Consider the following 22,846-nt stretch of genomic DNA (forward strand, 5'->3'; position numbering starts at 1 on the left):
GTTGCGTTCGTTACCCCCACCGAGTTTCCACAAATCCTATGGTAAGTCTCCCTTACTACTTATAGTATGTCGTTCATTTGCATGCTAGTACAGCGAACGAGTCCGAGAAAACGGTTCTGTATCACGAAAGCACAGTGAACGGAGCATCCATTCATTTGCTTGCGGGTAAAATCATGCGGGTAAAATCATTTGTTGAGGGTTTGTTACTAATTAGACTGACAGTAAAAATTTTTGCAATCACGGTAACAAATAAAAATTAGCGGTTGCAGATAATAAAAGTACCTTCGTAAACTTTGTTGCATATCTTCAAAAATTGCCGCTTTCGTACAAGACTAAAAAGGATCTTGTGATCCATCCATCCTTTTAAACAAGCGGGGTCAATGCATTCATTCACTTTCCTGGTTCTTCTGACAAACTTTGGCTGGCATCCTACCAGGGCTTAAACCGTTTGAAGAAGCCGACAGTTTTTTCTACTAATGATTGTTCTCTTGGAGGAGGCGCAGGAAGACCATGAAGTCCAGGGCAATTTTGCTCAGTGCTGTTTTCTTCAAAACCGGCTGCCGGAGAGTTGTTTTTCGGCAAACTCTGTGTTTGAACACGACTCTTCATTGTCGGCATATAATTTCGCTCGAGGTGCAGTGCAGCATGGTTGGTACCTTTTTCTTTCTGCTCCATGAAAGCGCGAAATGCTTCCCCATTAATGTTAAGGTGATACAAACTCTGCACGAGTTCACAAATTTTTTCCGGGGTTAAATTGCTATCTTCTGCGTCCTTGTTGGCATTCAAATTCTCTTCCAGAACCTTTCGTTCTTGTACATATGCCTCTCGCATAGCTTTGTAACCGTCCAACCGTGTCCGAGAGCCACCGACAGCTACGCTGTCTTCTTCCAACCTAATATGGTGATCGAGATACTGCTCCATGCTGTCGTTATAAGGTGTAATGGCATTCTTTTTCAAGAAAATTGCGAATTTCGAACACACATTGGTAATAGTAAGCCTTTCGTTCTCCAGCTCCGTTAACCTTTTTTGTGAAATTGCAATTATTTTCCGTTTTGCGCCTACCTCACCGCCTTTGGTTTTAAGCTCCTTCTCGACATTAGTATCTTTGATTTTTTTCGTCTTCTCGATCTGTTTGTAGGTGATATGCAGATGATCATCCCACCTGCAGCCACAGACGCGACATGACATCCCGTTATCCAGCTGCATTGCATAACATTTCTGCAGCTCTGGGTTCGGGTATCTTTCAGGGACAATGTCATTTAGACGGCATACTTCGTGGCAGATGCTAGTGTAGTGTACAACTGAACCCTTAACCTTGCAACATTTCTCACTTCTGCATACGGTCATTGGATAAGGAATTTCTTCAGGTACCAAAATAATAGTAGGAACATACAGTTTTTTTTTCCATTCGCCACTCGATTGTTCTAATACCTCAAGCTCTTCCATATGGGATTTTACAGCCCTCATGTTGCTCTGGATATTGCGTGCTATTTCGGCCATAGGTTCAACCAGCAGCAGTATCAGTCGCCTAGCTTCATTTAGGGAGATAGTGGTTTGTGTGCTATGCGGTTCCAAGCCGGCAATGTATGCTATCAATCTGTTTGTTTCATCCACCGATTTCTGCCAACTAAGTAAAAAGTTGTCAAACTCCACCGGTGAAAAGTGAATACCGCAGCGCACCGCCGCTAGAAATCGGATCGGCTCATTGTCCATGCAATACATCGTGCTGTTATCCAAAGTTATGGTGACATCATTGCTCTTTTTAAGTTCTAGCAGTCTCTCCTTCAAGGCAGGATAGGTGTCTCCAGGCCTGTAGAAAGTGCTCCGGCAGTTCGTGAACACGAAGATTATGTTACGGCATGCGTCTTTATGCAGATGTGTTAGCAGTTCGCTGATGCAAAACCTGAATAAGATCGTTAAGCGGGCGCTATTGGGCTTCAAGAGGATGCAGATGCCATGAATTTCTTTGAAACGCGAGATGTGCTTCAAAACGGCTTGGAAATTAGCTTTGTCCACGTCAACCCCTCTGGTATCGCCGACTCCAGGAGTATCAATCAACCGGATCAACAATTTCTTTCCGGGGAACGTGTAAGAGCGTGGTTCTTGTGTAGCCGATTCACCGGCTTTCAAGACCTCGCCCTGACGTGCTGATTGTTTTGGCTCACCCAGACTGACTACAACTTCTTGACAGTTCTCATCAAGCATCGTGAACTGCGACGGAATTAAATTAACAGGTATTCCTTCGCGCGCTTCAGCGAGAGTGGAGAACTGCACATAGTTGGCAAAACCGTTTATCCATGTAGACTTCCCCACTCCAGTTTCGCCTACAATAATATCAGTCGGTTATTAACTGCATCATTTGCGTGTTACGGCATATCCTATTCAGAGTATATAAAACTACAGTATACTTCATTGATCTACATATGCTAGTAGTTAGTCTACGGTAGTACCGTTTATTCTTCTGCTGTATTTCCGAAAGCTTGTTGCTCTAATACTTCTCTACCCATACGAGTAGTTAAATGAAACGCTGTTAAAGATGAACTACAGTAAATCAAGGCTTCGAACCTTGTCGTCTGTGTAATCGTCTTCATGTCCGGACGGCAGCAGCTATAGCTCTGCCATTACTAGCTCAATAATTTTTAGAAATTTTGTTGTAAGATACTTCTGAAACGGCTTGGTGCTGTGACTTACCCAGTATCAAAATATTTAGTTGCTTGACAGGAGAAAGTTGGCTGAGTTGAGCGCTCAGATCTTTTGCCGAATACGCCTGGTATTTTGGTCCATGAAGTGGGTCGCTGCACAGATACTCAAAGGAGTTTGCGGGCGCTTTTCCACAGGAGCAATAGAAGAAGTTGTCAAAGCCATACTCAAGAGCTTCCTTACATTGTGGGCAGTGCCAAGAGCAGTGGCCACGATTGCACCTAAACGAAGCTTCGGTGAACGATGCCGGACAGGGCAGTTCCACAATGCACCGTTCGCTAGGCCGGGATGAGGCATGGTACGCAGTCGATTTCGCAACAGGTGCTGCCATTGTGACATTTCCTTGTTTCAGAACATCGCTAGAGGTGCATTTGCCGTGTGAATAGTACGCTATGGTAATGTTATCGAATCCGGGGTTTTTCGCTCGGTGGCAATCGGCCACCGCATAAGCGTATTTCATTTCATTTTCTTTGGGAAGGGCAGCAATCGCCAGGAACTTTTCCCAGTTATTTTTCCAAGTTTCTGGTTTTGCTGTGGCTTCTTCGGAATTTAAGAATAAAATGTAAATTCCGTCGGCATCGCTGATTTTAACAAAATTGCTCACATCACTTTGTTCATCTAGAAATGGAATGTTGAGATCGCGTAGTTTGACCAGTATGGTGGCTGTATGGGCAAGCTTGTGGAAGGTGTTCTTGAATTTTTGAAAATCACTTAAACAGAATGGAGCTCCGTTAACCTCAACTGCGCCGTATTCCCATAATTGGCGGCAAGAATCCAGATAATCTAAATCAGCCTCATTTTTATACAGCAACGTTAACCGTTCTTGAAAGGCTTTCTTGCAGACGGTTTCGGCATATCCTAACCGATCTCTTCGTTTCAAGACGTCGTTGTATGTGGTGTAGGGGACAAACTTTTTGTTTTCCTCGGCGGTGCGCAAAGCATCGCTAAAGAACAACCGCAGAGAGGCAAACTGGCGCAGCACAGGAGTTATTATGTCCAAAATTTCAGCTGCATCTATCTTGGCAGGGAGCACTGTCGGGACTGATTGCCTAAACAGATGGCAGGGAGCTAAAAGAATCTTGAAAGCCACGTCACTGGATTCTTGTTTCTCTCGTATCAAGATATCAGCACAAGATTTCAGGTCTTTTAGCTTTTATTTGCAATGGCATCCGTTGATATCTACAATAATGCTGAATCATGAATATTAAATGGAGGCTTATCACCCGCCCGGTACATGTGACGGGCGGATGATTGCGCTGAAAGCAGTTCTGCTTTTTATAGTGTTAAAGAGGACGGCCTAAGTACGGCTGTCCTTTGGAATCTCAACGAATGGTATTGAGATGAACCCTTACGAGCAGTTGATACCTGATGAAAAATGGCACTAGGGTGCAATCAAATCACTCGTATGTGAGCCACTGTAACAGCAATATTGGCTTAGATCAGGACATTTTTGCTTGAGTTTGAGCCAACCAGGTAGGCACGCGCTCGGGGCAGTTGGTATGAGCACAGGACTGGTCGGTCCTGTTAAAGGTTACTTATGCTAAAACTGATTACTGCACCGTCGTGATGGCGATACTAAACAAAATTTTACTTAACCCATTCAGTACACACAAGTTGGCGGTGCTTTTGCGGCTCCTTTGACATTAACAGTACTTACTCCTTGACATTAACAGACGCTGCTGTATTGGTGCAGCTTGGTGTCCTTTCTGAGGCAATTTACTCCCTCTTTACATGGTTGGAAAACAGAAAAGACTCATTAAAAGGCTCATAAAGAAAAAGACTCATAGAGACTCAGACTTAAAGACTCAAGCAAACTTAAAAGTTAAATTTGCGACAGGTCTCCCAAGGAAAGCGCTTGTCATTATAACCGCTAGAACGCGCACTTGGGCACCGTCAGAACCGTTCGAGGAACAGTGCGGGCTTACAGCCTTTCATGCGTCAGGGGTAAATTATCGTAGGGATTTGTCTTTAGATTATCGTAGGGATTTGTATCTCTTATACAGTGTTATCGGTGTGTTTCTAACTTTTAACGGGTATGTTGCACAGTCCGCTCTCACCTGGGTACTTCCGTTACACAGCAAGGACTTCCTTAGAGCCTTATCCGGCATGGTAAGCAGCATGTCAACAAGAGAGCTCATGTCGGTTTCCGCTTGTGAGCTGTCCTCCGGTAATGAATCAAAAGTACACGCAACTGTTTTTGCCCGTAAAATTCCCACAACCACATGAGACGGGGAAAAATTCGGGTTTCCGCGATGTGTGTCTATGGTTATCCCAACCGGTACTTCCGCGGCTTCGATTTCCGCTAAAGTAACGCTGATAGCGTCTCGCGTTTCTGTAGCGGTGCTTCTGCGATCCGACAGTGACAGCTTCCAAGGATGATTGAGCTGTTGCAAGCCAACAAGGATGTTGATTTGTTGTTCAGCAGAGCATGGTGTAACAAGCTCGCTTCCCATTTTTAACAGCTTTTCATGTAAGGTCATGTTCTTAAATACTCGACAGAAACTGTGCTTGTGGCGTTGTCGATTTGTCGACTGAGCAAATAATTGGCGCATTTGGGATGTTCCGGGAATGATGGCATCAGTACGAATATCGTAAAGGTCACCGAGAATGACAGGCCTTCCAAACGAGTATCGCCAAAGACATCCTTCAACACCATCCTCCTCCAGTTTCGCTGTAATAAAAAATCGTATTCTTCGGAAGTCGCTCAAATAGTGTCACGGTACTACATTGTATTTCATTCTGTTGGCATAGTACACTTTGTCTGTTGCTCTTGAATAACTGATTGAATTTAATTATTAATTCCGAAATAGTATCAAATGTCAGGCTCTGGGAATGCCGAAATTTTTGAATACTCTGGCCATGTTTGCTGACAAATTAGGTAGTTTACTGATCCACAAGTGAAACGATGCATCTACGTCATACCGTTTAACAGAACAGTGTACAATGTACACCGATGGCGAATGTGTACGAACAGCAGCAAACGCTTCCAGTTTACTTGACTTACTGGAAAATTTAAGGGTGCGCGGGCTCGCGAAGTCCTGCTCTTCTTTGGACTGCTGCTGTCCTTTCGGGGTGCCTGCCACAGAAAACATTATCCGAATCTGTATCTCCTTTTGAGTGCAGTACAAAACCAAGAACATTTTATCAAGGAAGACTTAAGGATAAATGTCACAACAGTTTCCGGCAAATTCATCTTGGAAGTAACAAATTTTAAATGATTTTAATCATTAGCTAACTTAGCTTGGACCTTTGAGAGGCATTTAAGATCAAATATTTTATTTCAAGGACTTTGAGAGGCACTATCCAACAACAACCAGTTGCTGTTTTATCAGATTTTTTTAAATTTGACCCCGATTTCACTCACTTGGCTGAGCATCAGCCTTAAAATCGGCAACGAGTAAGTCATCAGTTGCGTCTGTATCCAAAGAGTTGCGCATTTCGCCTTCGAGTGCGGTGGTTTGCGATGCTTTTGCTGTTTCATGGATTATAGCGCTTTGCTTCGGCATGCAGTTTTTGTTATCCCCGACGTCTTTGCACCCCACTAATTACAAAGCGTGCGTATTATAATATCGCATATTTCTAATCTACTTTGCACTTTTAGTTTCTTCCTACGATGGTGACTACAGTATCACTTATTTCAGGAAATTCTCACTTCGCTTTATGAAATTAAAGAGATGGACTTACTCTTACGGTAATTAAAGGAGTAACATTTACTGTTTACGCTCATAAAGAAGCAAAGGATATGCTTATCAAGATGCCGCAGTTTAAATAATATTTTATTCTATATATTAGCATCAGTTTGGACGGTTCATATAATGGGCGGCTGTGGTAAAATCTTGGACGACAGAAATAAAAATATGTTGTAAAGATAAGTAAATGATACATTATGCAAGGAAGTACTGTACAAAACCGTAATAAAAAAAGATTCCGTTGACATAATCAAGTAGCTATTTAGTGCTCACCCTCGTTTCCAGTTGTTGATGCTCTGTCCTGAATGGTCACTTCGCATACGGCAAGCTCCGGTGCAAATATCGATTCTAACAAGGGTGAACTTTGGGGCTCTACGTCCGAGGGCGCGTTGTTTTCTAAGAAATAATGAAGACGGGTGAGACACTTCGCAGAGTTCACGGACGCGAAGGAAGTTGCGCGCTGATACCGCTTTCATTTTCGGAATCGGTGATTTCAATAGAACCGAGCTCCTCTTCATCTGTCATGACTGCTGAAGGTTATGCTGTTAGTGTAGGCGCCGATGAGGGACCTGACAATCGTAGAAAAGGCAAGGCTCAGCAAATGATAACCATGTATGACATGTGAAGCCGTTATATTGTATATCGAGCGCCCTGAATCTGAGCCTTACCCCTTTAATCGGTGTTTGTACAAACGAAAGAGGACAATACCATTATCGTTCACGTTTTTGAGATAAGAATTATACAAAAACCGGTTAACACACACGTTGACGCACCTGTAACTGTTTGAAAGAAGAGATAGCGCTACCAACAACCAAGCCTCTGCCTTATCAAACATGACTCGGATGGGCATGGTGGCGATAAGGCTTCTTATTCAAAAAGACAAAGACGCCATTAGGACATGGTCTGCGAATCACATAGCGGTAATCCAAACAAAAGCCAGCTCAACGCCGTCGGCGATTTAGGAACGTCCAATTGCGTCCTAATTCACTGCGATCAAGCCATCATTGCCGTGTGATAGATGATTGTGAGTACAGAAGGATCCTGTGGGATAAAATCATAGAACGACTTTAGCACTCAAACAGGATTTCTGGTTTGACCAGTGACTTTCGTTTCCGCAATCCACACACTACCTAATGTAACGATTTGTTGCTCCAGAAACTAAACACCCCGTTTCCACTTTTCTTTTCAGAAAACGCTGTGCCGGACATAGGCGTCGTTGCAACGAAGGGATTGCGCCCTTTGGACTTCAGACAACCCCGTGAACGACGGTAGAAACGTTGTAGAACAAAAAAATTCAAAAAGCTGTAAAAGCAATTTTAGTAATCAAGCAAAAACGTAACTGAAACGATAAACATACCACAGTGGACAGTAAAATTTACAAGTACTAGGAAAAATACCGTAGATCGCATGATGAGGTAATTAGGGGATTCTATTTGAATAGTTTATGTGCTCTTGTTTAAGAGATACGGTTTGAGTTCATTTCACCGTAAACTCCGCGCATGGCCGATCTTTCGCTATTCGAACTACCATAATCCCCGTCGATGTAAGTAAGTCCGACTAATGAAGTTCGACTTTACACAGGCCACAGGCTTTCCTTTTTAGTCAAAATGCACTCGAAAATGAAATTTCCTTATGTTTATCGTGCGCTGGTGACCCAGGAAAAATATCAGACATAGGAACGGCGTAACGAAACAAAATTAATAAATAAATAATAACGTAGTTTTTGCCATACAGAGAACTATAATTAACAAAAAAATTTCATGTGCAAAAGTTAAGACGACAGGCTAGAAAATCCATTTTGTACGAGTAGCTGCGATTTGCGTATATACATGTATATACGGTATTGTAACAGTACGTGCTACATATGCTACATATTGTACTGCCAGTGTGTTTGCATTCTGGATTTTGTTTTTTCTCACTTTGTTCTCCCGAAACTGGTAACAAGCATTAAAGCTCATGCTGAATCATGGAATGGCTGGTGGAATAGTTATATGCGGGTGGAATATTTATTTTACTGAAAACGATGGGTTTTCCGGGTTCTGTTAAGAAAGCGCACTGCTGGAAGCGCACAAGCAGCCTTTGTATTGCTATAATTTTTTATAGTAAATGAATAAAAATTTCGTTTATGTGCACTGAAAATTAAACTTATTCTGCCAAAGCATAGATGCGTGGGATGGAAAATCCGGAACAGTAGTTAATATGATAAAATGAAATTTATGCGAAAATGCAATATAAAACCATTCACTCGAACAACTCGATTATACCCGCAGTCCAGTTTATAAAATTATTGAGTGTTTGGCGACGCCAGGATGACCTTTGCAGAGACTTATTTCTTTAGAGTCGTACACTCTTATTCGACATACGATGAGAATTTCTCGATTTACTTTTATTATATAAAAAGCCTGTGCAGCTCGTAGGTAATGCGATAGTGCATTGTAAAAGCATGTAGTATGGTTTACTTATTAATTTTGTTTGGCCCTGCCCTTTGAGTGTCAGCAGATGAAATTATTTTTTTAATTATGCTACGATGGTATACTATGTTTCTGCCAAAGATCAGATTTTTCTGAATTTGGACCCGGAAAATGGGCCCGGGTTAGATAACGCCATGATTGCCTTCAGCGATGCGAAATAATGCACCTGCATATTTGCACATTCAATGATTCCAGGTATTACGAGAATATGACAACCCTAGAATGCAGTTTTACGGTTTTACCGAAGAGACAATCACAATTAGCCAACAAAATTCTGCTCAGATTAAACCGGTACGAGCACTTGAATATTATCTCCCTATACAGAGATGTTGTTGATTCAGTTACTAATTGGCCGGCGAAACTGCTCGCTGTTTTAGATAATTATGTAAGAATTATGGTATACGAATATACGAGTATATACGAATATAAGGGGCGAAAGTAAACGCGTTCACCGTTCCCCTGTACTGCTGCCGTCACCCGCCTGGAGTGTGACGTTACGGCAATACATGTGGTTAAATCTGGCGCGGTACATAAGCGCCATGTTCAGCCACAACGTCAAACTCCAGCCGGGTGACGGCAGCAGTACAGGGGAACGGTGGAACACGTTTACTTTTGCCCCCTATATACGAATATACGAATAATTTATACGAGTATACGAATATCGTATCTTCTAGGAGCTGAGAGCTCGTTGCGAATGCATTTGCAATAATGCTGCATATATTATGTATTCAATACTCTCGAGTTGGGTAGCTTGTTTAGCGGTGCATATCTCTCGGGCGAGTCTCTCTTCTTCCACCTGACTTTCTGTTCGCTAATGGCTTTCCTGTCTCTGGGGATTTCCATCCCCACAATGTCATTGTCATGCCTTTTTGACGGATCTAGCTGCTCCGCAGCTTTTGGCTGCAGAACGCGCTTGTTTTTGTCTAGTAGCTCGTTGCAAATACGCTTTCACTATACAAATTCCACACTTGCGAGTTTGCCCGAATGTTTAACGGGTACATATCAGTCTACGAATCCGTACTTCAAAATAAATAGTGGTGTATTGGCCGACTGTCCCGACTCTTTAGGTAGCGCATGGCCCGTAAAAAAGTCGTGTCTCCGACGCCTAAGTATAAGCCATCGTGTGTAACCGTTTAATACGAGAATACCGAAGTATGATTAATTCAAAAATTTGTATTACAGTGAATCAAATCTTGGACGAAGCCAAGAAAAAGGGCATCAACGGGACTCTGCATTTACGAGGCTACGGCCGCGGTTCGAATTCAACGGAGCTTAGCAATGCGGAATCGCCGCCGCAGACGGGGTTCATCCAAGCGCCTGAAGGCGGCACACTGCTCATTCCTTGCAACAACACCCGCAACGCCACCAATACCAAGGTTCATGTAGGAGTCGGTAGGACATCCAGGTATTTAGGCTCAACATTGAGCGGTTGATTTCGGCAGAGGATAAAAGGTGGCAGTGGCACCTGCCACCGGCAGTGGCAGTTGCCATTATGCGTTCTGGCAAGCGAGAAAACGTGGAAACTGGCAATTGCTTAGATATGAGCATATAACTATACATTGTAAACCTAAGAAATATGTGAGTTGTTTAGAGAAATCGTTGCCACTGTCTTTCCAGTTCTTACTGAGGGCTGTAGTTTGAGTGCGGCGAAATGTCACACTCCCAGTTTTCCGGGTGCGCTTTTATTGAAATTGAAATTATTGAAATTCCGTCAGTCATAAAAATCATTTTTATGCTCCTGCACGTTAGAACTGTTAGTTTCGCAATTACTGAGGGTGCTCAGAAAATCTGTGCCTACAGATTGTTCTCCATCATGTCTCCAAATATGTATGACTAAATGCGATCAAAAACAAAACAGAGAAATGTGTGCGCTGTCAACTACGTCGGCTACGATACCGCAAGCACAACAACAAGGTGCTCCCAAACGTTAACAGTTCTGAGCACGAGCTGCTTGTTAGCTGTCTGGAAGAAACTCACTTGTTCTTTTTCCCGGGATTATTGTTTTCTTCTGGCTAGCTTGGGGCGGAGTTTAAACTTTGAATGCCCAACGCAGTGCGGCGGCCCGCCTCCAAGATCAGTGCGACTGTTTTGTTGTTTCTAAATCAGTTTAACCGCCGTCACATACAGTACATCCCATTAATAAGTTAACAATAAGCGTCCGATTTCTGCATTGCATTCGCCTCAACAGTGGCTCTAATTGAGCCGTTGGATCATTTGATTTTAAATATCCTTGATCACAATTTCTAGTGATTTAGGCAACTGTTCAATAATTGTAAAAGTTATTTTAAGACGTATGCTGCATGTATCGGCAACTTCATGTGCGAGAGGCAATCCGCTGTTGTGCACTGGAGCAAAAAGCACTCAGCGCAGCACAAAACGACATCGTTGGGTTCTCGTGTAGTTTATTAAACATATTTGGTGCAAGCCGTGTTTATCTGGAAGTACTAGAAGAGTTAATCATCCCGTTCTGGATTAGTTTCTTCCCGATTCGTGTAGATCGCCTTTGCTTCAATGCATTAACATTGGGCGGCAAGGTTTTGTGATACCCTGCGTGACTGCGTCCACATTTACCCTTGAGGCACCGTTCTGGCGGATGATGCATTGAAGGGGTGTTTCTGTGTCACTTGGGATCTATAAGCGTTCCTGCGCTCACTGCAGCAGGAGGCGTATGCACTGGTCTCACTATGTCAGGCTTAAGTAGCAAGAAGCCAGCCGTATAAAAAACAATCGCGACATACTTCTGAATTTTTTCGATATTTTATATAAAGACATGTATCGTTGAATAGCAGTGGCATCACATTTCACGATCCGGCAGTTGCTACGCTTTATCGCTTGCCAGAACGCGTAGTGGCAACTGCCACTGCCTGTGGCAGCTGCCAGTGGCAGGTGCCACCGCCACCTTTCATCCCCTGCCGTTGATTTCTCATTTTCCGCCTTCTTCCTGCCTTCGTGCCGCCGCTCACGATAACTTTCTATTAATCTTCCGATTACTGTTCTTCCAAAGTATTAATTTCCAAATAGTCGTTGTATTAACTGTAGGCAGTTCGCACAGATATCTCACGTCAAGATTCCACCGACGTTTACCTACAACGGATACCACTTTCCTGTCACAGCAGGCGACGAAGTCACAATACGGTACCAGGAAGTAAGTTGCTGCAAATGTACAAAGAAGTACGCTACTGCGGAACCCAAAGTGTTGGCCCAGTTTTCCCAGCCCAGTTTCGACCAAATAACCGGTGCATTTGCCATCACATTACCGAACTTCTCGTACGCCTATACCGGTCTGTACGAGTGCCTGCACTCCAACGGCAGCCAGCGGGTGGTGACGCAGCGCTACTGGGTTACCGCGACTCTTTTCCGCCACGAGGTCTTTAATCCACCCATGCAGAACGTCACCGTCCGTTACGGCGACCCAGCGGAAATGGTCTGCGCCGTGCGCTTCAACTTCTTGCCCGGATACCTCAAAAACCGCTTCCTCTGGCGCAAGCAACGCTACGTGCTGATGGCCAAGTCCATCCCGGAGGTGGCCGAGAAGGCCTGTGGGTGGTGGGGGTTCAAGGGCGTCTTCCATCATGGCGTGGATGAGCAGTGTCGGTGCAATTCGACGATGAAGATTGCCAGCGCCACCTGGAAGCATGCTGGTCCCTACGAATGCTGGTTCCGCGTCAACGATGGCCTCGACGAGTGGATTGTGCAGGAAGCCTATCTGCACGTTATTTAAACTTTAACAAGTGTCATCATTTAACCAGCAGTTCGGCAACTGCACTTATAATACTTCCTACTTCCCTCTTTATGCTTGCTAATTTATTTTTTAGTTGAAATAGTCAGGAATTCGAAGTGAAGTTGTACTTTCCTTTTCCTTTTTGCTAAAGTTTTATTTTTTTTACTCTACAGTTAGGTTTTTTTGGTTTTTTGCATAACTTAGTAACGTCGGGATGTCGTAAGATACCTTTACGATACATGCTTTTGCTTGTTTTCTTGTTTGGAATGGAATATTGGAGCTAGTTCAGTCGGTAAGGAACTTGTATTTCGTCGCAGAACTCGATCTAGTGTTTAAAAAGTCACAATTTGATTAAGGATCGTCCTTGTATTACTTGTGGTACACAGTCAGTTTAGTTATGGTTGTAGATATTTTTTTGGATCAAAGTATCAAACCAAGCTTGCATGTGGATGGGAGAGACTTGCTGTAGAAAGGCATTCGGATTAAGCAAATTTGCCTTTGTGAAAAGCCATATACGAGAGCGGCTCGGCCAGGTTGCATTGCAGAGTTTGTAAAGAAGTACGGGAAGCCAGCACCTGCAGCATGTGCACTGCTCGTGCTTGGGCACCCACACGCTCCCGTGGGCTCTTTTCCCGCACACCTTGGTCGAACCGCTACAATGACACTGCCTAAGAAGTTGTACTGATTCCAGCATGGTATCGCTGCATGAGGTACTCTGCAAATCAAAATACAAACTTGTAGTGTATGTAAGTACTCGTACAAAGGTTGTACGAGTAACTCGTGAATCTGGAATGATGCCCTACGGATAATGGCAACGGGATAGTAATGTCCAGTGTTTTTGTTGTGTTTAGAGTTTGTTGGTTGTTTGCTGCTGTCACATTTTTCGCCGTTCCACCGTAATGTGCAGCGTACATGAGTACGGAGTCTGCAGTAGTGCTGCCGGTCGGAAACGAAATCTCTGACACTGTCAGTGTCTACAAGAATCTACAGACTGTCTACAGGCGACTACTGTGACTACAAGAAGAAAAAAATGATCCAGTCTTTTTCTTTGATACCGAACCTGCCACAGATGTTTCGTTCAACAGAATACTGAAATGGCCCAACCCTTGGTGTGGAAAGTGGATGAGTTTGTACTTTTCCGCATCCTTCTTTCGTAAATCACGCACGCGCTTACTAGAGTAGGTCCCTTTTTTTGCAGTAGCCAATAATATATTATATGGGATATGGTACGATGTGTGTACAGAATGTCATCCTGTGTGAGCGTGTGCCTAGTTACGACCACTGATGTATGTGTGCTTCCTGGATTGTACTGTGTTTTACAGATTTAAAGGAGCGCTCCACGGGCCGGGCCTCACACGGTTGTCGGCCCTTTGTAATCAAAGCAACCAACGATTCGTATGCGGTGGCCACCGCTCCTCCTTTTCCTTAAAACTTGTGAAAATAGTTCAAAATACAGGACAATTAGCTGCTCTATTGATTGTCGGTGAGGTACGAGGAGGAGCTACCTTGGCCCGATCAAAGGCATGTGCAAGACCATAACCGATCACTGTTTCCAAGTGAGTGCAGCACGGCTAACCGGGTATTGCTAAAGTCTGTGACTGTGACTGGGTGGGACTGGGTGGGAGTGGGAGTTTATGTGACTGGGAGCTTCTGTGACTGTGACCGTCTGTGACTGTGCTAGACTGGGCCTGGGAACGATTGGGACTGTGACCATCTGGGACTGGGAACAGTGTTCGCTGCTTAACACCAAATCGACAGAAAACGCACTTCCGGTCAATTTAAGCGTAAGTTTGCACATGATATTTTTTAAGCATTTCGCATTTCTCCCCTTCTCTTTTGCAAAAAATTAAGCTTCATATTACGTAAACAGCCTGTACAAGTACTGCAGTGTGCATTGTGATAGTATGTTACTGTATTATTGATTTAATTTAAATTTTTTTGGCAACGCCCTTTGAGCCGCAATCATAAGAAATTATTTTTTTAATTGTACTATGGGTGTTTACTACGTTTCTGCAAAAGATGAGAATTTTCTCAATTTGGACCAGCAAAATAAGCCCTGGTTCGATCGCTTAATTTAGCAGTATAACATTCCCGTGTTACTTATTTTAAATGAAAGTGTGATGTCAACGTGTCTTTTTGCGAAGCGTCTTTACTTAGCCATGATAAAAATTTCCTTGGGTTAATTCCTCTACGATGATCGCATCTTCGGCATCTTCAAACCGCTATATGGCTTTCATTTTATAACTAAACCCATTTTATTACTAGCGTATAAAATCAGAACAATCGGTTCTTAATTTCCTAAATCGTTTGTTCTTAATGCCTACGCCAACAGGGGCAGAGGGGCGGGATTATCACTTCAGAGCTTCCGGTTCTTAATTTTTTAGAACTTTTCACTTTTTCTGCGCGCTGCTTACCATTTGTTTTTAAAAAACCTCAGCGGCGATTTAATTATTTTCTACGGCGAATAACACCATAATTAAATTAAGTCGTTCACAAAATAAAAAGACAAGTAATTTCTTGCCGCAACGTTACAAATTGCAACATTTGGCTTTCCTTGTATTATTGCATCAAATGGGATCGATCATCGGTGCAGTTATCTGTTCGTACTGTGATAATTAAATGTTTCAGTACAACGTAGCAATTAACATGCACTTCATATACTTAGCAAGAGCAATGAAGAAACTCGCTGACTAACTCGCTGTAGCGATTGTGTTTCGCTGTTTATGGGGGTTTTGATCCCAGCATTTTAAATGCTTTTGATGGGTCTGCAGCACAGCTAAACTGCTACAGATACAGTTTGGTGGTTTTTGGTGCTGGTGCAACACCGCCAATAATGTCGATGTTTCCGGGCTGTTCTGTCGAGGAAACGCGTGGCGCCAATACGGCCCCGCGTTATACCAGCCCCTGCCCCAGTCCATATCAAGCGACGCGCTGTTACATATCAGGGATCATGTTAGTTTTTCATGTATCTGCACAAGACCTTGGTTCTGGAGACCAGGGTGGGGGTATTCAGTGTGTTGTAATACTTTATGTTTACATCTTATTACCGGTATGTATAAAATTTTTTTATTGGCGACAACAGCGTTGAAAATGTAACAATTCTGAAAACAACTTACGTTTAAATTAAGCGGAAGTGCGTTTTCTGTCGATTTGGTGTTAAGTAGCGAACACTGTTCCCAGTCCCAGATGGTCACAGTCCCAATCGTTCCCAGGCCCAGTCTAGCACAGTCACAGACGGTCACAGTCACAGAAGCTCCCAGTCACATAAACTCCCACTCCCACCCAGTCCCACCCAGTCACAGTCACAGACTTTAGCATTACCCCGGCTAACCGACCCGCGACGACAGCTTGCAAGCATCAGCACGTAAATAGTTTTAAACAGCCGTTAAAAAATCCAGTTTATAGCATTCCTTTCTTAAAGTGTCTCTTAGAATTTAGATAATTTTTCAAAATATGGGAAAAAAGTAGGCAATTTTTTATTTCTACCAGGAAAACCAAGTTAGTGACAACGTCTTGGGTTTTCGTAAATATAGCTTGAGATACTTTCTTGGAACCGTTAGCTGAAAGCCTATGCTATGTCCACGAGAGATTCCACCACGCATAACTTTCTTGGTTTGAAATGAAAGGGATATCTGTATAAAAATTCTATTTTTCTTTACATTTTAAAATATTGTTTGGAAAGTTTTAAAAAAGTAAAAAACAATTTGCGTGATCAACTGCTGTGCTATTTTAAGTGCGGACTTTAGTGCGCTGCCACCGCTGGGTGGCTAGCCGTGTTACACACCCATGTGGCCTAGCATGTAAATACCCGGGCACAGTGATCGGTTAATGGTCGCGCGTATGCCTTTGATCGGGCCAAGGTAGCTTCTACTCGTACGAATCGTACGATATTCATCATTAAATGATAATACACTACACATTAAATGATAGATACAATGCATTAAATGAGAGATTAAATGACAGATACAATACATGATAGATAACACAATACAAATGCCTAATCTGGGTTAATGGACACCAAAATTAATGAAATGAGCCAAATTTGAACAATGAAAAAAACAACCAACATCTTTATCTATGATCTTAGGACGCGAATTTAGTATTCCCAGGACGGCTGCTGTATCACCTCTGATCACCGCCCAACTTAGATGCTGCCTTAAACACCCGGAAGACTGAGACCCCACCGTAGTTTCACGGACCTTCCGGCCGACAACACGGATCAATCCAGCCATGTCCGCTCCAAATGTCCTAAGTGGTCCGGCTGCCATTGGTTAGAAACGATGTCCCATTTCCTCGATGAGACCGTACATCTGCGGCTTAGTGTTGTCGGTCAATGGTGCTACATTCCCGGCTTTCAGCGAGAGAGTGTGCCCATGAGACACAGTCACAGGGTCCAAGCATATCGCGTTAGAAGCAGCTGCCGCACCGTCACGGGCAGTAATCAAGGTCATGAAATCCGGCCGCTGGCTGTCGGAGCTTGATAATCCAGACGGTTCGCTTTGGCAGGCTCCCATCTAGTTGCAGCAACTTTCACGCGACGCGTACCATATTCGTGTTCGAAAGCATAAACAGGAGCCTTTCCTCTTCCTTTCTTTTCTGAAGGTGCCTGTTCACTGGACCCTCGAGCTCGAAGCCCTCCTCTTTGGAGGAATATCGCGGCGTCCTGCGCAAAATTACCTTCAAACCATTTATAGATGTCGAGTATGTCGCGCGCGGCTTGCGGATCAGCCAGAAACGTTCGCACTGCTTGAAATCGCAGGTCAGACGCCGACGGGGCATTTTCCGCTAGCTTCGATAAAATATTGTATCCACAGTTAATCTGGCTATCATTGCCCTTAGCACTTTTCTCGATCTCAAATCCACGTCCATCGGCGTTGATCAGAGAATAATGTCCGACGTTGTTGGCTGTACCAGACGGCGGTGGAAAGTAGACGACAATACGCATGCCGGTAACCCTTTCTTCTTTCGTTAAAACGTAATTAGGATTCTCAACAATTTTGATATTTAGATTGTGCAATTTTGCCAACAGAAGAAAGGTCGGGTTGTCGATCGGTTTATTGTCGGCAATACTCATTGCAAACTTCCTGACCTCAGGGTCATCGACGCTGATATCTTTAACTGAATATTTTTTTTGTGTTGTCTTTAATTTCACCTTTTTCGTCGCGTTCGATAGCGGCTTCGGCCTTTGCGATCATTTCCCGTAATTGAAAGTTGATCATATATTCCTTGGCGTTCATTTCGATTTGTCCTTTGATTGTTCGTGTCCGGTCCAAGAACTTTGGGTCTTTCGAGTCCTGCGTCTCGCTCACCAGGAAGCGCTTCTGCAGTTCTTCCGAGATGCCACGTATAATAGCACCGGCCGCTTGCGACATAACGGGCGATACAAGATGGGCGTTGGCAGTGCTAATGATGTGACCCACGATGAGATCGGACACCGCTTTATGCAGCACGCTCATTTCGATCCTCATCTGGACGGTGTCGAACTGCTTCTGCTGCTCGGACATCTTTCTCAACAGTTTTTGAAATACCTCGCTTTCTTTTCCATCCAGAACAACGTTAACGCCTTCGAAGTTATTGATTATGTTTTCTTTCGTGCATACTGTATCTTGTTAATTGCTTCGGCGGAGAAATCGTTATTGCGTAATATTTGCCGGAAGACCTCCATGTCTTCTACCAGTTTGCCTTCCATTTCCGTAAAAACTCGGGAAGTGATATCGGCTATTTCATGTAGACCGGACACGGCGCCCCACCACGTGACCAGTTTGCTGTAGGCGCTCCCGACAAAATTCGGATCGGACAGAATTCCGTTAGCCAACGGCGCGCCGACGGAGTTCCACCACGCACGCCACGTCGGTAATTGCGGATTCATGGTGGCTTTCACCAGTCGTTCCAGTTTGCGCTGCAGAGTCAGTGCCGTCGTCGCTGTGGGCATGCCGGCATCGAGGATGCGGTGTTGCACTCATGTCGTTGCTATAATAGTCTTGAATTTTGGATGGAAAAAGGCGTTTTCTACTCTGGGTTCCACTTCTCGCCCGATGGCTTCGCGAATTTGTTCGAAACAGAATCCCGACAGTTTGTCGGTCAGGACTTTTAATCCGATACGGGCGACGGTTTCGGTGGTGCGCACGGCGATGTGTTTGACCGCCAAAACTCTGAGGTTTGCTCCTATTAAACAATTAAACAAAGTAACGTTTGTTTTGATGCCTGAGAAAGATGCTCACTTGCAACTTGCCGGAACAATAACCGATTTCGCATATGTTCATTGCTTAATTCATTTTTGCTTTGGATGGTCTCGAACCACTTTTCTGTGTTTTTGCGTTTTATAGTAAAGTTGCACGGGAATCGGACATTGGCATTACTTGTGTTGCACGACACGCTGCTTAACCCTATAGAACCGAACATATCTCGGAGACGATTCTACCGAACATGGGTCAATTGACCCAGGCGCATCGATTGGCCGTTTTGTCTTCAGAGGGCAGGACAGTGTAGGCTTTTACCCTACATACATGTACGTGGTATGAGTCATGTGAATGTGTGAGTATTGATTTTCCGGAGAACTGGGATCATTCCCAGTTCCCCATCTATGTATTATCCCTATATATACGAGGACGGTTTTCCCGTTTGCTCGTCAGTCATCCGTTCCTCAGTTTCCTATGTTCCATCGATCAATAAAGGCCTACGATTGCGCGCGCGTGTGTATATGTGAATAGCATTCGCTCCACCATAGAGTATATGGCAGCAGGGCGAGAGCCACCCTGCAAGTGGTAACAGATCGTGGTTTTTATCCATGACCTTTCGATAAAATTTTTTTACGCGTATGAGCTCTCTCATAATTTACGTTAATCAGTAACTAATGCTTGGTGAGAATTCTCATTGATTGTATCCTCCGGATTTTCCTGGACAATTTGGATACTCTGGATTTACTTGGACAACCGGAACAATAATGGCGGATGGACAAAGACGGTACGGCTGACCGGAGGAATAAAACCTCCTTAAAAAAATTGACTTCTATATTAAAAAACGGCCGAAACAACATTGCTAGCTAATTATCATTAATTATACATACATATTTTCTGAAAGTTTAACCACCATATGGCTGTAAATTTAGCCACCATATGGATGTAGTTTTCTATAGGAATATGTATTTTTGCACGAATAATAATTCCTATACTGAATTTCAATGTTATTCTGGCGCCTTATTTATAATTACCGTAGGATGCATAATTATGACTCAAATTAATTATATTCATTAACATAATTAACTTCGCTCGCTTCGCTCGGCGGGCCGAGCCAAGCGAGCGAAATGAAAAATATCGACGAGCGAAGTCAAAATACAGCGGTTTTACCCGTTGCGCAGTACAGAAAACTATTAACTTGCGCACAGTTTTAAATTTTTTTTAAAGGCAAAAACGATGCGCGGAACATTAATAATAACAGGAAACCTACCGGTTGCGTACAGTTTTATGAAAATACACGAATACGATACGTAATAAAATCGAAAATTTTAAATACCGAACCATAGTATGTATCAATTGCAAAAAGCATAGATATAGTACAAGTCGCAGTGCTGGGAACAAACAGGAATAACAAAGTAATGGTTAAGAGATGTCAACTGACGTCAATGGTTGCTATGGTTACTATACAGGGCAATAAACGGTAGATATCGATAGGCGTCTCATGACGATTAACGTCATTGAGATTGTCGGAAAAATCAATAACGCTTTCCTAGGAATAGAAGCAACAAACATCACAAGATCCCATGACTTCGAAATACTTGGAATATCGGTAATACCGTTCGGGAAATTTCTACAACGTCTTCTTTCTCTTTCTTTCTCTCTCTCTCTCTCTCAACTAATAACACTTCACTAAGGTCCCATGACATTTACGTCAACGGGATTCTCTGAAATCAAGCTATATAGCTGCACACACAGCCAGTGCGTTGAATAAACGCAGCATACTCCCAAGTTTAAGGTTAAGGGAATAGGCAGTGCTGACGTCAATTGACGTATGCATTGCACCCTGCTAACAACACACTGGCAGGTATATAAAGCGGGAAGCATTCGTGCTATAAACCGCTACAATCTCAATTCTTTAGTAACTTTCTCCCAAGTCATCCCAGCATAGCCTAGCATTGTATAGCATTTCAGTGCACCATTACCAGCAAACACCTAACCTACAGCTAAAAGGTCAACTTGATAGATACAAGTGTCTGTTTAACAAGATTCGGAGGTCATCCTGTCATCTTTAAAACGTTAGTATCTCGTCTTTATCAAAGTATACTTGCGTGTCGGCCTATCACTTCACTTGTGACCTTTCTTCCAATATGGCACCAAAGATGGGGTAAGTCATAGTCCGATGTGACTGATATATATATAGCAAGTTTAACAGTGACCTTTATAGAAGACCGCTTTATAGCACACTGTGGTAAATGTGTTAGCGTTAACAATACACAACAGTTCATTAGAGATCAGTGACCTTTACAACATCGGAGAACTATTTAAACATATACCATGAGAAGTGCACTTACAAAAAATCAGGGCACACAAAAAGTATTATAAGGTAATTAAAAAAAAAAAAAAAAAAAAACCTGCTTGCCCTATTGCTTTACCATACAGCTTCTTAGGTAACTGTGACCTTTTATGATTGTATTTGTTCTGGTGAGTAATTCACAAAACAATTCCTTGGTTCAACATTATATGGCTTCTTATTTTGTTCTTAAGAATACAAGAAAATACACCTTGTTTCAACACAAACACATTCTTTCTGTGCTTCGTATGTTTTTATTTTGTGTGAGGTGTCAACAAATGTGCACTTGCAATTACAAAGTTCTCATGACATGACAAACGAATACACCTTGGTTATACAAATAATATAAAATACTGCATGTGACAAATTTTTGGGGATTGTGTTTAAATATAAGAAGACAAAATATATGCATTAAGTATAACATATATGTTTACTGTATATATACATTTATTTTCTAGTGATTGCGTTTAAATACAGTTACTCAGTTATGCACATACGTATTATTACGCATTTCTTATTTCATCTGTGCACACTAAAAATGAATACGTGAGTCACCAGTAATATTTTTCAAATCTATTGTTGATGTAAAGCTATACACAGTTGTTGCTGTTCAAGGTGCTTGATTTAATACATGCTTACGTACCACTTAGGTTGTGCGAAAAATATTTTTTGAAAGTATCTCATCGGAAAGTTTGCGAAGGAAATTCAAGGGAGAATAGTTCCAGGTTTAAAACTCAAATCTGAGGGAATAAATAAAGGATTCTATGTACAAGGTTCGTTGAGTACACTATAAGGAAGTAGCCGTTCAACTGGTATCAACTGGTATCATCATTCAGTAGAATTTGAAAAATCAGTTTGTACTTCTGCAGTAATAGCAGCACGCTAAAAAATTTCAAAATTGCAAGAGTTTAACAAACTTAATAACAAGCTAACGCACGGCCAACATTAATTTCTTTGATCATTTACCATTTATGCCTGGTCAAGAAGAAGATACCAATTCTGACCAAGCGATAAGAATGAATCAACAGGAACTGTGCAAAGCTATAGGTACTGCTATTGCAGTAGCCCCTTCAAAACCTGATCCTATAGACCCACCAAAATTTAGTCATAACGGCAAAGATGATATTGGGTTATTTATTAAAAAGTATGAAACTATAACAGCAGCACAAGGTTGGGATGATGGCGACCGTCTTTCAAGACTCCCATTAAGTCTTCAGGGTTCAGCGTTAGCATGGTATATGCGAATAACACCTAAACAAAATTGGCAATTAATGAAAGACGAATTAATTAGAGTTTTTCGGCCGCCGGGATACTCAACCTATATGAAAAGGTATTTAAATAAGCGAAAGAAAGCTCCTGATGAGTCACTACAATCTTATTATTCAGACATGATGAAAACTTTTGATATATTGCAATCATTAGGGCAACAATATCCGGATGATGAAAAAGCCGAAATTTTAACGAACGGATTAACTGGAAATTTGTTAAGAGACGTCACTTGTTTAACTCCGAGTACGCCTCAGGAATTTCTGATTAAAGCAGCGAAAGCTGTCGAATTAAATGACAAAACTAAACTATCAAAGGATAAGTATTCAAAACACACTATTAATCCGATATTTCGTACGGATATTGAAGATTCTGAAGAAGAAGATTTTGATCTCAGAAATATTTTGAAAACCAAGAAATTCCTTGATGTTTCCACAAAAGCAAATGAATTCGATTTGCGCGATTTAATTCGA

The 22,846-nt window shown here is 42.6% G+C and overlaps 1 protein-coding gene and 1 long non-coding RNA gene across 2 annotated transcripts; one reads left to right on the forward strand and one right to left on the reverse strand.

Moving 5' to 3' along the window:
- Positions 1 to 135: 135 nt before the first annotated feature.
- On the reverse strand, positions 136 to 6,983 carry LOC129600147 (uncharacterized). Its single transcript, XM_055498559.1, has 7 exons — positions 6,857 to 6,983; positions 6,663 to 6,785; positions 6,065 to 6,241; positions 5,705 to 5,776; positions 4,758 to 5,371; positions 2,692 to 3,879; positions 136 to 2,324 (listed from the first exon to the last, which is right to left on the reverse strand). Exons 6-7 carry the CDS (start codon positions 3,158 to 3,160, stop codon positions 430 to 432), a joined length of 2,364 nt encoding a protein of 787 aa, XP_055354534.1. The 5' UTR covers positions 3,161 to 3,879; positions 4,758 to 5,371; positions 5,705 to 5,776; positions 6,065 to 6,241; positions 6,663 to 6,785; positions 6,857 to 6,983; the 3' UTR covers positions 136 to 429.
- A 357-nt stretch (positions 6,984 to 7,340) lies between these two features.
- LOC129600148 (uncharacterized) lies at positions 7,341 to 10,230 on the forward strand. Its single transcript, XR_008692027.1, has 3 exons — positions 7,341 to 7,413; positions 7,579 to 7,657; positions 10,043 to 10,230. It is a non-coding gene; the product is annotated as an uncharacterized LOC129600148 (long non-coding RNA).
- The last annotated feature ends 12,616 nt before the right edge of the window (positions 10,231 to 22,846 follow it).

The sequence above is a fragment of the Paramacrobiotus metropolitanus genome, unplaced genomic scaffold, assembly GCF_019649055.1.
Source record: "Paramacrobiotus metropolitanus isolate TYO unplaced genomic scaffold, Prichtersi_v1.0 Parri_scaffold0000165, whole genome shotgun sequence".
Taxonomy (NCBI): Eukaryota; Metazoa; Tardigrada; class Eutardigrada; order Parachela; family Macrobiotidae; genus Paramacrobiotus; species Paramacrobiotus metropolitanus.